This window comes from Sinocyclocheilus grahami, unplaced genomic scaffold (genome assembly GCF_001515645.1).
Source record: "Sinocyclocheilus grahami isolate Dianchi unplaced genomic scaffold, SAMN03320097.WGS_v1.1 scaffold1351.1, whole genome shotgun sequence".
NCBI lineage: Eukaryota > Metazoa > Chordata > Actinopteri > Cypriniformes > Cyprinidae > Sinocyclocheilus > Sinocyclocheilus grahami.
In genome coordinates, this window is record NW_015506530.1 from 110,030 (window position 1) to 124,209 (window position 14,180).

General features: G+C 36.2%; 1 protein-coding gene across 1 annotated transcript in view; it reads left to right on the forward strand.

Annotated features, from left to right (window-relative positions):
- LOC107569492 (neuroligin-4, X-linked-like) overlaps positions 1-14,180 on the forward strand; it is a 44,247-nt gene that overhangs the window by 28,979 nt on the left and 1,088 nt on the right. Inside the window, exon 3 of the mRNA XM_016255600.1 lies at positions 11,259-11,411. Within this exon, the coding sequence (XP_016111086.1) occupies positions 11,259-11,411 (153 nt within the window). The remainder of the gene's footprint in view (positions 1-11,258; positions 11,412-14,180) is intronic.

Consider the following 14,180-nt stretch of genomic DNA (forward strand, 5'->3'; position numbering starts at 1 on the left):
CACACACACACACACACACACACACATTATATATATATATATATATATATATATATATATTTTTTTTTTTTTACAGTCCAAACTCATAATCCCTGTTGTGTAGTGCTTATGACCCATCATGGTGGGTGTGTTGTTCACACCCTTGTGGTTTACATGCTACTTGCTTTTGTTTATACAGCTTGACATCCCACAATCCTCTATTAACTGAAGAAATATTGGAACCTGTATGATCTCTCAGTGTGAGCCAATATTAACACACAGTGCTGCTTATGTAATGAAACAAGGTCATTTATAGAAACACCAAAATCCTGATGCTCATTTTGCATTTTCTAAAAGCACATTTTTTTAGTCACTTTATTCTCCCCCTCATTTGCACACCAAAATGCAATTATCTACAAAATATATTTATTAATTTAAAAACATACAGTGGGGCAAAAAAGTATTTAGTCAGCCACCAATTGTGCAAGTTCTCCCACTTAAAAAGATGAGAGAGGCCTGTAATTTTCATCATAGGTATACCGAAGTAGTGGCTTCGTAAGAAGCATTTCAAGGTCCTGGGGTGGCCTAGCCAGTCTCCAGATCTCAACCCCATAGAAAATCTTTGGAGGGAGTTGAAAATCCGTGTTGCCCAGCGACAGCCCCAAAACATTACTGCTCTAGAGGAGATCTGCATGGAGGAATGGGCCAAAATACCAGCAACAGTGTGTGAAAACCTTGTGAAGACTTACAGAAAACGTTTGACCTCTGTCATTGCCAACAAAGGGTATATAACAAAGTATTGAGATGAAATTTTGTTATTGACCAAATACTTATTTTCCACCATAATTTGCAAATAAATTCTTTAAAAATCCTACAATGTGATTTTCTGGATTTCTTTTTCTCATTTTGTCTCTCATAGTTGAGGTATACCTATGATGAAAATTACAGGCCTCTCTCATCTTTTTAAGTGGGAGAACTTGCACAATTGGTGGCTGACTAAATACTTTTTTCCCCCACTGTATTTCCAAACTGTAATGACTGATCCCCATTGTGTTACAATAGTTGTTTTCACCAGATTTTCTTCAAACTTGAAATAAATCATTTTGGAAATGATTTTCATTTAATATTTAAGCTGCTGTTTTAAAATCTGTTCCCCCATTTATCCTCTTTACTTTTCCCCTGTTGTTGACAGTAGGAGCCAGCACAGTCAAAGGCGATGATTTCACCAATAATGAGGGTGGCGAAAATAAAGGTATTTTTCCATCTATTTTTCTATTTTTTAAACAACAAAAAGTAGAGATTCCAGCCTGAAACCTGCATGAAAGCGAAACCAGTTTTTTTTTTTTTCTTTAATGAATTCTTTAAATTTATTTAATTTAGTTCTTACCTTTTTTGGCCATCGAAGTGCACCATCATAAAGCACATCTTTTTGACACCTCTTTCCTCTTTGGCGATTCCTAGCACAGAGTTGAAGGACTGCAGGAAATACAAGAACATCCATAAAATAACACATGTTCTCACATAAACATTACCTTCTCCCAGTGCTGCAAAGTGAAAGACGGTTGACGAAAGTCTGCATGTTTTTTTTTCCCTCTCTCCTCCTCAAAGAAATTATTAAACAGTCATGTTTCCCTTTTTTTCTCAGTTTTGCCATTGTTTTTCCTTCATTGCCCGGTGGAGCATGAGCACTAACCTGTGTTGTTTTGACAGTGGAAATCTGTTCATTTGTAACTCCTCTCAGATGCTGTGTTGAAGAAACTATTTTTGCTGTAACTTTAACGGCTTACTCTTTTGCATCCAATTACACTTGGACATGTAGTATTTTGTAATACACAATGCATTATAAGGTGCCGAGAAAGGGTAGAGCTGTGTTGATGGATGCTGTATACGTCTCAGAGCAACATAGAAGCAGGTCAGTAATACATATATGATCATTTAATTGATCTGTATTGGGTACAGGATCTAGTGGTCTCTCTTGACACGTTTGATAGATTGCTGTAGTGGATCTGACTGTGCTTTGTGGCTGGCGAGGAGTCAGCTGTCATGATCTCTGAGTGATGTGTGTGATCATTGATTGCTGCTGTCCAGACATGTTGTACTTTCTGATTGCCCTCTGATACCTGTGTCATATGGAAGAGAGCAAACATGTGTTTGTAGCCAGCTGGGGAAATACTACAAGAAGCATTTTTGAGATTTTATTTTTGTTCTTTTACAAGGTTCAGCTTGGGCAATAATCTGAATACAATTGCTCACAAACTTTGTTGAAATAGATAGTACTCCTTCTGCGACCTGCTATTGTGTGAACACATAATGGTAAAATTTTCAACGTCAATAGTTAATTTCAAGAATTAGTTAACACGCAAAAATCTAAATTGTCATTGTTCGCTCACCCCCATGTCAGTCTAAATCTTTCTTTCATCTGATGTATACAAACTATTTTGAAGAATATTGACTTCCATTGTATGGACAAAAAAAAAAACAGAAAAAGAAGAAAGAAAGTAAGTCATACAGGTTTGGAACGACAAACGAGTTACGAACGAGTTAATAAATGATGGTGGAATTTCCATTTTGGGCTGAACAATCCCTATAACTTTGCTTTCTAAATTTAGTTTAGGTCACACTTTAGTTTGGGGAACAATTCTCACTATTAAATAACTATGAAGTTTGCCTCAATAAACTACTAATTAGTTGCTTAATAATAGTTAGTAAGGTAGTTGCTAAGTTTAGGTGTAAAGTAGGATTAAGGGATCTAAAATATAGTAATGCAGAATAAGGCATTAATATGTATTTATAAATACTAATAAACAGCCAATATGCTAGTAATATGCATGCTAATAAGCAGCTAGTTAATAGTGAGAATTTGACCCTAAACTAAAGTGTTACCTTAGTTTCTTATAGTTTTTAACAGTAAAAAGATAGTTCACCCAAAAATGAAAATTACCCCATGATTTACTCACCCTCAAGCCTTCATAGGTGACTTTCTTCTCTCAGACGAATACATTTGGAGTTATATAAAAAAAAAATGTCCTGGCTCTTCTGAGCTTTATAATGGCAGTGAATGGCTCCAGGGGGGTTAGTAAAGGCCTTCTGAAGTGAATCAATGCATTTGTGTAAGACAAATATCCATATTTAAAACTTTATAAGCCGTAATCATAGCTTCCACTAACTGTTGTACTCTCGTTCATGAGAGATTGGCGCTTCAGTAGATTGGTTGAGGGTGAGTAAATCATGGAGTAATATTCATTTTTGGGTGAACTATCCCTTTAAAGAATCTACAATATTATCATGCAAAATAAAATATTAATATGTGTTCTATACTAATAAGTACTAATAAACAGCCATTGTTCTAGTAATATGCATACTAATAAGCAACTAGTTAATAGTGAATAGTGTTCCCTAAATAATAATAAATATGCATATAATGTTGTGATGGTGTTGAAAAAAAAAAGGTCACCTAACTGTACTTTTACTGTGGGTAGAAAAAAAAGATACCTTGTAAAATGTCCTTATAAAATGTTAAACATTTTCTTTGGGTTTAGCAGAAAGACTATGAAATCCAATTAATTTAAAATTCAAGTAATTTATAGTTTGCCTATAATTTTCTTATGTGCCATATAGCTTAATATTGTTTTAATTCATTAATTTATTTAAATGAATGATGCTTATTTTTATCTAGACATTTTAAGGTGTTTTCTACCTGACAATTATTTGTGCGTGGTCATGTTTGTCATCAGGTGCCAAAGATTGAACTTGTAATTAAAAGAAAATATGTAATAATAATAATAATAATAATAGTAATAATACTATCATCTATAATGAATAGCCTTGGACTTTGGACTGAGTTGTCCATATGGCATATTACCATTTACAAATGCCTAGTTAATCTCTGCATTTTTAAATCAAGCTGCTTTAAAAAGATACAGTGTTGAGTCCTGTAAGTACCCCCACCAAACGCTTCTTGTTCTGAAGAGACAAAGAGGGTGTTTTCAGAAGGGCAGGATCAATGCTCTCTGTCTGTGTGAACATCTGCAGTAGCGATGAATTACTTTTCCTGGCTCCCTTGAGGTTGTACCTATGCCATAAGACTCCCCTGCAAAAATCACCCTACAGCAATGCACCAGCCTCCGCAATTTCCTGCCACCTTTAAAACTCACCCAGAAAGGCTCTTTAAATGCATAAAAATGAAAGAAAAAGCTGTTTTTTTTCAGTCTGTAGTCCCTTTAAAAGGATGACAATCTTTAGACTCACCCTGTACAGAAAGAAAGAGCTTTAGTTTGGAAATGAACGAGTGAAAGAATATCACTTGTCAACCATGCCTTAATTGGTTGACATGGGCTCTGAATGAAGGGCCTACGGCATTACTTTAACAGTTTTATTAAAGGTTGATGTTGAAAGCTTTCATTTGAGACCCAGTAGCAGTACACAAATATAAAATACGGTGCATGTCCAGAAGCCACAGTTGACTTCGGCTTGATATGAGGCCAAAAATTGGCATGCAATTGCCTTTAATTATATATTACAGCTATGTTTTCGCTGGTGTGCCTGCCCTGTATTGTGTATTATAATTCTGTGTTACAGCTGAACAGACTGACTGAACAGCTCAGCATTGTACAGACTGCATGGTCATTAACAGCCATCCTTCCCTACTAACACTTCTGGGAGTAGATTATTCACAAATGAAAATGTGATAATTATTTTCTCATCTTTCAAAACCTGTATGACTTTGTTTCTTCAGTGGAACATAACGTTTTTATTTTTGTATTATTATTATTTTTTTGTAATAATGTGACACTGAAGACTGGACATGAATAAATTACATTTTTAAATATACTGTATTCTAATAGAAAATAAGAATGTATTCTTTTTAATTGTTAAAATAATTTCACAATACACTTTTTACTATATTTTTGATCAAATTAATGCAGCCTTGTTAAGCACAAGAGACTTATTTCAAAAGCATTTTTTTTACTGTATTATATATATATATATACAGTATATATATATATATACTGATACAGTATATTTTACAGTGCTTTTGTGACCATTTTGAAGCCCTGTAGAAGCTTTGTGGAAAATGGTGGCCAGTACATTCTGCTAAATATCTCCTTCTGTGTTCCATAGACGTCATACATGTTAAGGATCACACGAGGACGAGAAAATGATGACAGAATTTTCATGTTTTTGGTGAACTATTTCTTTAATAAGAACTGTTGAGTCTAATGAAGAATGTAGCTCTTTCTCTCTCCTTCTTGCCCTGTATAAAGATGAGTAATGTGTGCAATGCCGTGCAGCACATGACGAAATATATTATCCTCCCCGGCCTGTCCTGGAAATGATGAATGTCCAGGGTGTGTGCACTGCGGAGTCACCCCACTCAGTCTCTCCTTTCGTTCCTTCCTCCCTTTTCTCTCTTTCTCTCTGACAGTCTTGCTCTCTCTATATCTTTCCCTTTTATTTTATTTCTGTCTTTCATGTTCTCTCATTCTCTCTACCTACATATTATTGTCACAGCACAGTTCCACGGACAAAACAAGAAAGGGAACTTTTATAACATCTAAGCAGTGAAACTCTTGGCACTGCCAGGATGGGCTCAGAGTGGACGCCTAAAGGGCCGTTCACAGGAGGAAACGTTCTTGCCTCTGCCTGGGCTGTTCTTCTATGTAAACATGCTGTAGAAGGATGTCTTTAGCAGTCATGTTGTGTCTTGCAAACTCTGTCTCATGAGTTAGTTGTATAGTGGTTCTGACGTGACACCAAATTAATGTTGCGAGTTTTGGTCAGAGAGTGGCAGATGATCTCTCACACCTTTTGCCATTGGGTAACAGCTCAGTAAGTTCACCTTAACAGTAAATAACAATCAGGATTGATTACTTATTGTATCATCAACACAATGAAGACTCTAAGCACAACTACTACCAGGAATGGATAAATAAATAAACTGAATACAGTTGTGCTCATAAGTTTACATACCTCTTGAAGACTATGAAAAATTTTCACAACATATTAGGGATCATGAAAATTGTTTATTTAGTACTGTCTTGAATAAGCTATTTCACATAACATATGTTTATATATGCTCCACAAGACAAGATAATAACTGAATTTATAAAAAATACCCCATTCAAAAGTTTACAAAATCTTTACTTACTTACTTAAATCTTAATACTGTGTGTCATTTCCTGGATGATCCACGACTGTTTTTATGTTTTGTGATAGTTGTTCATGAGTCCCTTGATTGTCCTGAGCAGTTCAACTGCCCACTGTTCTTCTGAAAAATCCTCCAGTTCCTGCACATTCTTTGGTTTTCCAGCATCTACTGCATATTTGACCGCTTTCCAGCAGAGACTGTATGATTTTGAGATCCATCTTTCCACTCTGAGGACAATTGAGGGTCTCATACATAACAATTACAAAAGGTGAAAACATTTACTGATGCTCAAGAAGGCAACATGATGCATTAAGTGTAAACTTTTGAACAGGATGATGATTTTTCTTATTTTGATTAAAGATCATATTTTTTTTACATTTAGTACTGCACTTCAGAAGCTACATAAATACATTCATGTTTCCCAGAAGACAAATAAGGACAATTTACCCTGATCATTCAATTCAAAAAGTTTACACCCTCCAGCTATTAATGAATTGTGTTGCCTTCTTGAGCATCAGTACACGTTTTCACCTTTTGTAATTGTTATGTATGAGTCCCTCAATTGTCCTCAGTTTGAAAAGATGGATCTCAAAATCCATACAGTCACTGTTGGAAAGGGTTCAGATATGCAGAAGATGCTGGAAAACCAAAGAATGTGCAGGAGCTAGAGGGTTTTTCAGAAGAACAACAGGCAGTTGAACTGTTCAGGAGAAACAAGGGACTCATGAACAACTATTACAAAACATAAACACAGTCGTGGATCATCCAGGAAATGACACACAGATTAAGATTTAAGGGTATGTAAACTTTTGAATGGGGTAATTTTTATAAATTCAGTTATTATTTTGTCTTGTGGTGCGTATATAAACATCTGTTATGTGAAATAGCTTATTCGAGACAGTACTAAATAATACAAAAAAATAACAGGCAATTTTCATGACCCCTCTTAATTTGTGAAAATTATGAACATTTTGCATATTCTGCAAGTGGAATGTAAACTCATGACAACAACTGTATGGACAAAAGTAATTAGAGAATATTAAAAATAGTCTTAGGTTTAGAATGACATGTAAACAATGACAGCATTTTCATTTTAGGGTGAACTATCCCTTTAACCAAGCTTGTAGCAGGGAGCAACTCTATAAAAGCTGTAAATTGTCATACAGTTCAGATTGTACGACTTCATGCGACTTGTCATTAGACATCTTGTACAATCTGTCATAAGAATGTGCAAGTTAAAAGTTAATGTTGCTCAAACTGTAGAGCAAAACTATAGTGCTGGTAACTCAAAGTGGTTCAAATTACCAGGGAGTGCATGAACTGATAAAATGAAGACCAATAATAATTTTTCTTTTGATAAAAGCTTCTGCCAAATGCATTAATGAATGAAATGATTGAAATGAAGTTCACTTTTAAAAACAAGATGTTTGTTCCTTTCCAGTGCATCCGCAGTAGCTGTTTTTGCATGTAAGAACTCATTCTGGGTGAGCAGTCCCTAACTCAATCCCAAAGGCCAAAATGTTTGCCAACTCCGCAGCTTTCTGATGCCAGTTGAGTTTCAACACACCTGGGATGTAGAATGTGCATAGATGTGCTGCCTTCTCTGCTAACAGCCCCTCCAAAATGTCTCCTTGATCTATGAGTTTTGCTGTGAAGAACCCTAAGATGTGTATCGGCATCTACTCTAAACAAGTTCATGGCAGCACTCCATTCTTGTAATGTGTTTCTGGATAGTTCTCCTTCCAATAGCTGTGGCGATGAATGATTTAAATTGTTTTCTTGGAAAGAGCCCATGAAATTAGTACCTAAATTGCTTCTACTGGGTCAAGTTTGTCAGTTAAGATTCTCCATAATAGAGCTTTCCAATTACGTGGGTGGAAAGTTTTGCCAGCGTTGGTAGTAATGGGTCAGGATAGGTAATCCTAGACTGGTATTGAAGGGTAAAACATCAACACAATGCTTGTGTAACATCTCCACTAAACGAGAAGCCCTTGCACAGCTATTAGTCTGCCTGGTTGAGAGGCAGAGTATTAGACAGGATGTTCTGGCCTTGCTGATGGTCCAGCGCAGTAAAGGTGCTACGACGCTGAAAGTTGTACACCAGCAAAGAGCTGCAAAATAGATGCACTCGCATTAGTGCGCTGCCTGGCGCCCACTCAGAACCCGACCGAGATTAATCACTTGTCACGACGGGTTGTTTTCCAGCTCTCCCTCTCTTTCTCTTTCTCTCTCGCTCTGTTTCCCTCTCTCTCCATCTCTCTGTTTTCCTTTGCGGGGGAGAACGATACACAGACTTGCCTTTAATTCTGCTCGCCTGCCCACAGGCGCTGTAGGATTGTGCCAGCGCTGCAGCAGACCACGCTGTGTGTGTGTGTGTGTGTGTGTGTGTGTGTGTATGTCTGCGTGTTTGCCCACCACCTCTATGCAGTTAATGAAGCCATATGCAACAGAAACCACTAATCAAAGTACAGTGAGGTGACTTTGGCTGAATACCAATTACTCTGGATCTTACGCCGTCCACTGTTGGACTCCACTCCAGTCTGAGAAGCCAACAAGGGCGTTTCTAATGCAGATACACCACTCCCACTGAGAGGAGGCCGTTTGCAGTGAGTGTGTTTACAGAGGTGGATGCAAACAGACACACACACACACCGAATGTCATAACCCCTTTTTGAAGCCATTAGCTCTCATTCCATCAGCTGTTGTAAGCAGGTTGAGGAAGCTGTTTGATGAAATATTAGTATATACATTACCCTAATAAGAATAACAGTGCAAACCACAGAGCATTAAAACACACTTAACTAAATATGCACACTGATTATTCACCCTGAAAAATTGTTTTTAAATAAATAATTAAATAAAAGTTATGACTTGCTTGTAACCAGTATTTTTTTATTATTTGAGGAATATTTGAATCAGTTTTAAGTCGTTCTTAGGTAGGTGTTTCTGTGACCTTTTAAAAAAGTAAATTATCTTAAAGGGATAGTTTACCCCAAAATTTAAATTCTGTTTTCATTTGCTCACCCTCATGTCATTCCAAATCTGTATTACTTTCTTCCCTCTGGGGAATGTATATATACACCTTGCTTGTACCAGGTTGGACCCCCTTTTGCCTTCAGAACTGCCTTATTTCTTCATGGTGTAGATTCAACAAGGTGCTGGAAACATTCCTCAGATATTTTGGTCCATATTGACATTGCTGCAGATTTGTTGGCTGCACATCCATGATGTGAATCTCCCTGTCCACCACATCCCAAAGGTGCTGTACTGGATTGAGATCTAGTGACTGTGGTGGCCATTTGAGTATAGTGAACTCATTGTCATTTTCAAGAAACCAGTTTGAGATGATCTGAGCTTCGTGACATGGCACATTATCATGGTCTGACCATAGACATGGTCAACAACAATACTCAGGTAGGCTGTGGCATTTAAACAATGCTCAACAGGTACTAAGGGGCCCAAAGTGTGCCAAGAAAATATCTCCCAACACCAGCACATCAGCAGTAGCCTGAACCATTGATACAAGGCATGATGAATCCATGTTTTCATGTTGTTTTTACTCCAAATTCTGACCCTATCATCTAAATGTCGCAGCAGAAATCGAGACCAGACAACTATTTCCAATTTTCTATTGTCCAATTTTGGTGAGCCCATACAAGTTGTAGCCTCAGTTTACTGTTCTTAGCTGACAGGAGTGGCACCTGCTGTGGTCTTCTGCTGCTATAGTCCATCAGCTTCAAGGTTCAACGTGTTGTGCTTTCAGAGATCTTCTTCTGCATACCTCAGTTGTAACAAGTGGTTATTTGAGTTGCTGCTGTCTTTCTGTCAGCTTGAACCAGTCTGGCCATTCTCCTCTGACAAGGCATTTTCTGCTCACAGAACTGCCGCTCACGGGATATTTTCTCTTTTTCGAACCATTCTCTGTAAACCCTAGAGATCCCAGCAAATCAGCAGTTTGTGAAATACTCAGACCAGCATGTCTGGTATCAACAACTATGCCATGTTCAAAGTCATTTAAATCACCTTTCTTCCCCATTCTGATGCTCGGTTTGAACTTCAGCAGATTGTCTTCACCATGTCTACATACCTAAATGTATTGAATTGCTGCAATGTGATTGGCTGATTTGAAGGTTTTGTTAACAAGCAGTTGAACATGTGTACCTAATAAAGTGGCCGGTGAGTGTAAATATAGCCTAGTTGTTTACAGCTTCCCTTATGATGCATTTATTGATGTTAATGTTTAGTGTCTGCAGTAAGAGCGCTCCTCTAGAAACTCTCAATGTGTGTTTTTATTGTGATTAAACAAAGGGACACATCTGTATCTGACACAGATATCTGATGTGAAAAATCTATAGTCTGGTAAGCCTGCCTGCAATTTGTAAAAGGCTATCAAAGACTTCCTCATCCTAGGGCTTCATGTCTCCTGTTTTATAATCAGCCTCCTACACATGTACTAATCAGGGGCTTTAATCAGAACAAGAGAGACCCACAAATAACCAACTCATCTGCAGCAATTATGGACTTCGCTGTTAGTGTCTGCAGTAAGAGCGCTCCTCTAGAAACTCTCAATGTGTGTTTTTATTGTGATTAAACAAAGGGACACATCTGTATCTGACACAGATATCTGATGTGAAAAATCTATAGTCTGGTAAGCCTGCCTGCAATTTGTAAAAGGCTATCAAAGACTTCCTCATCCTAGGGCTTCATGTCTCCTGTTTTATAATCAGCCTCCTACACATGTACTAATCAGGGGCTTTAATCAGAACAAGAGAGACCCACAAATAACCAACTCATCTGCAGCAATTACGGACTTCGCTGTGCATGAGCCACATCTTGAGGTGAATCTCACTGAGGTAGGATTAGTTTAAATGAAAATGCACCTTGGTAATGGTATAAAGAGGCCATTTAATTTGGGATATTTGTCTGATCTTCTCATTTGGGATTTTACTATTGGATTTGATTGTCAAAGAGTAAAACCTAATGAGTTGTATTGATGTCCATTTACTGAGAAAAACTGCCAGTGCTTTTGTCAGGCCACTAACAGCTGGAGAAAAAAAAGGTTGTTTAGTCATTCAACAAACATATAAATGTTAACGGTATGTTAAGATCTTTTTTTTTTTTCTACCTGCAGACATCCATGATGAGAATGGGCTGAGACCTGTTATGGTGTACATCCATGGTGGGTCCTACATGGAAGGTACAGGCAATATGATTGACGGCAGCATTCTGGCCAGCTATGGAAATGTAATCGTGGTGACCCTGAACTATAGGCTGGGAGTGCTGGGTAAGTCATTGGTTTTTCATTAAATGGTGGATGGTTTTAATTATGGAATATCTTGCTGACCTTCTGTTTTATATTCACCCTCCTACACGCATAATAAAGATATACACATGTGTTAAAGTGGCTCATGATATTGGAATAGCTGAGAAATAAAAGGGTCATACAGGCTCAAAAGTCACAGAGTTTAAAATTAGGATTTAATTGTGTTTATTTGTTGAATAAAAAGAAGAAGAGATGATGTTATGTAAACGTTTTATAAGACATAGTTTATTCCCTGCAGTTATGGCCATGAAATACAAGCAGTATTTATTATTTGTTTATTAATCTTTTTCTTGTTGGAAGAAGTCCCAAATGAGTTCAGGTTCTTGACCTTTTGTGCTTCAGTGTTATTATACTTATATAATATTTACTAATATTTTGAATAAGATATATATTTTTTTATATTTTCAGTTTTCATTTTTATTGTAGTTTACATTCTAATTGTATGTGCCTTGTGGCATTTTTATTTGGTTTCTTTATTTATATTTAGCTTTAATTTGTTTTTGTTTTTTTGTTAGTAAATTTAGTACTTATACATTTTATTTCAGATAGTAAGGCAAAATTTATAATTTTATATTATTTGCTTTTCATCTATTGTTTGAAATAAATCTGAAAACAAATAAAATGTAATTAACAAAATTGAATTATTATAATAAATGCAACTGATGTTGTTTTACACATCCAGCTATAGTTTATTGTCTTTGCATCATGGCCAGGCGAATCTGCCCTCATAAAAAATAATGATATCTTCCACAAACTAGAGGAGGACAAATTTAGTACTTTCTAAAAGAGAGAGAGAGAGATATGCTGCTACATGACTTGTCATCAAATTCAGAATCTGTGCTGTCTAATAACTTTTAAAGTCCACTTTGGATTTAATAAACTCTTTTTCAACTTTCACTGCAATACTGTTTTGTTTCAGTCGGATGTAGTATGATTAATAATTTATGTTTAAGAATCTCATTCTTTCAGAATGTTACTTCTCTTATGGAATGTGGTGGGTAAATATATAAACAAGATCAGTTTTATTCATAATCTGTCACGTCAACTCTTATTATAACTCATTATCAGCCAAAGCTCTTTGTGAGGCTGGTTATATTTAGATGTGTTGGAGGAAAGGGTATAGGTCTACTGCAAAAGTGTGCACTGCAGGAAAAAGACAGTAGTTGGGGGAAAGGGAGGAAAGTGGCTGTAAGACTGAGGACAGGAGTGAGAGAGTGCGAGCGAGGCCTTTGTCAGGCAGAGAAGCAGAAACACTTTTAACAGTGTTCAGCATGAAGGTGATGGAGATATTCTAAAGTATCTGTCTGTCTCCGTCTTTATGGAGAGCAGTTTGAAGTGTGGTGGCAGTGAAAAGCAGAGTCCTAGATGGAGGGTAAAGTGAAATTGGAACATGTTCCCAAGCATGTAAAATTGCAGGATCGTTTCCCTTTTGTACCCCCTCTCCAGAGAGCGAGAGCTCTTTCTCTATGCCAAAAGTCATATGTTAACACCTCAACTATCCCAATACTTCAGCCAAAAATAAAAACTGAGTCATCATTTACTGTAATTGCCCTCATGTTGTTACAAATATGATTTATTTTCTTCTGATGAACACACACACACACACACACACAGTAATTTGAATAATGTTGGTAAACAACCAAACCATTTTCCCATTGACTTCCAAACTAAGACATTTTTCGAAATATATTCTATGTTGCACAGAAAAAAGAAATGCACACAGGTTTTAATAAATGGCGACGTGCATTTTTATATTTGGGTGTACTATCCCTTTAAATATTTGAAGGACTCTTGTTCCAGCCATCTATCCAATTGAAAAATAAGATGAATGAATGAACGAACGAACGAACGAACGAACGAACGAATGAATGAATGAATAAACAAATTAATGAATGAATGAATAAACGAATGTATGAATGAATGAATGAATTAAAGGTAATCAAGGCTGCACTTATTTAATATACAGTAATATTGTGAAATATTATTACAATTTACAATAGCCATTTTCTATTTGAATATATTTTAAAATGTAATTTATTCCTGTGATGCAAAGCAAAATTTTCAGCAGCCAGTCTTCAGTGTCACGTGATCCTTCAGAAATCATTATAATATGCTGATTTGTGGCTCAATAAACTTTTCTTATTATTATCAATGTTGAAAACAGTTGTGCTGCTTCATAAATAAAAAAAGAAAATAAATAAAGTAATAATTTTTATATAAGGTAAAGATACACTACAGTTTAAAATGTAAAACTTAAAAACAAACAAAAAAAAAAAATAGTGTATATTTAAAAAATTGTATATGGGGGTTTTATGGTCTCAATTTTTTTTTTTTTTTTTGTGAACTATCCCAATACTTCAGCCAAAAATAAAAACTGAGTCATCATTTACTGTAATTGCCCTCATGTTGTTACAAATATGATTTATTTTCTTCTGATGAACACACACACACACACACACACACACAGTAATTTGAATAATGTTGGTAAACAACCAAACCATTTTCCCATTGACTTCCAAACTAAGACATTTTTCGAAATATATTCTATGTTGCACAGAAAAAATAAATGCACACAGGTTTTAATAAATGGCGACGTGCATTTTTATATTTGGGTGTACTATCCCTTTAAATATTTGAAGGACTCTTGTTCCAGCCATCTATCCAATTGAAAAATAAGATGAATGAATGAACGAACGAACGAACGAACGAACGAACGAATGAACGAACGAA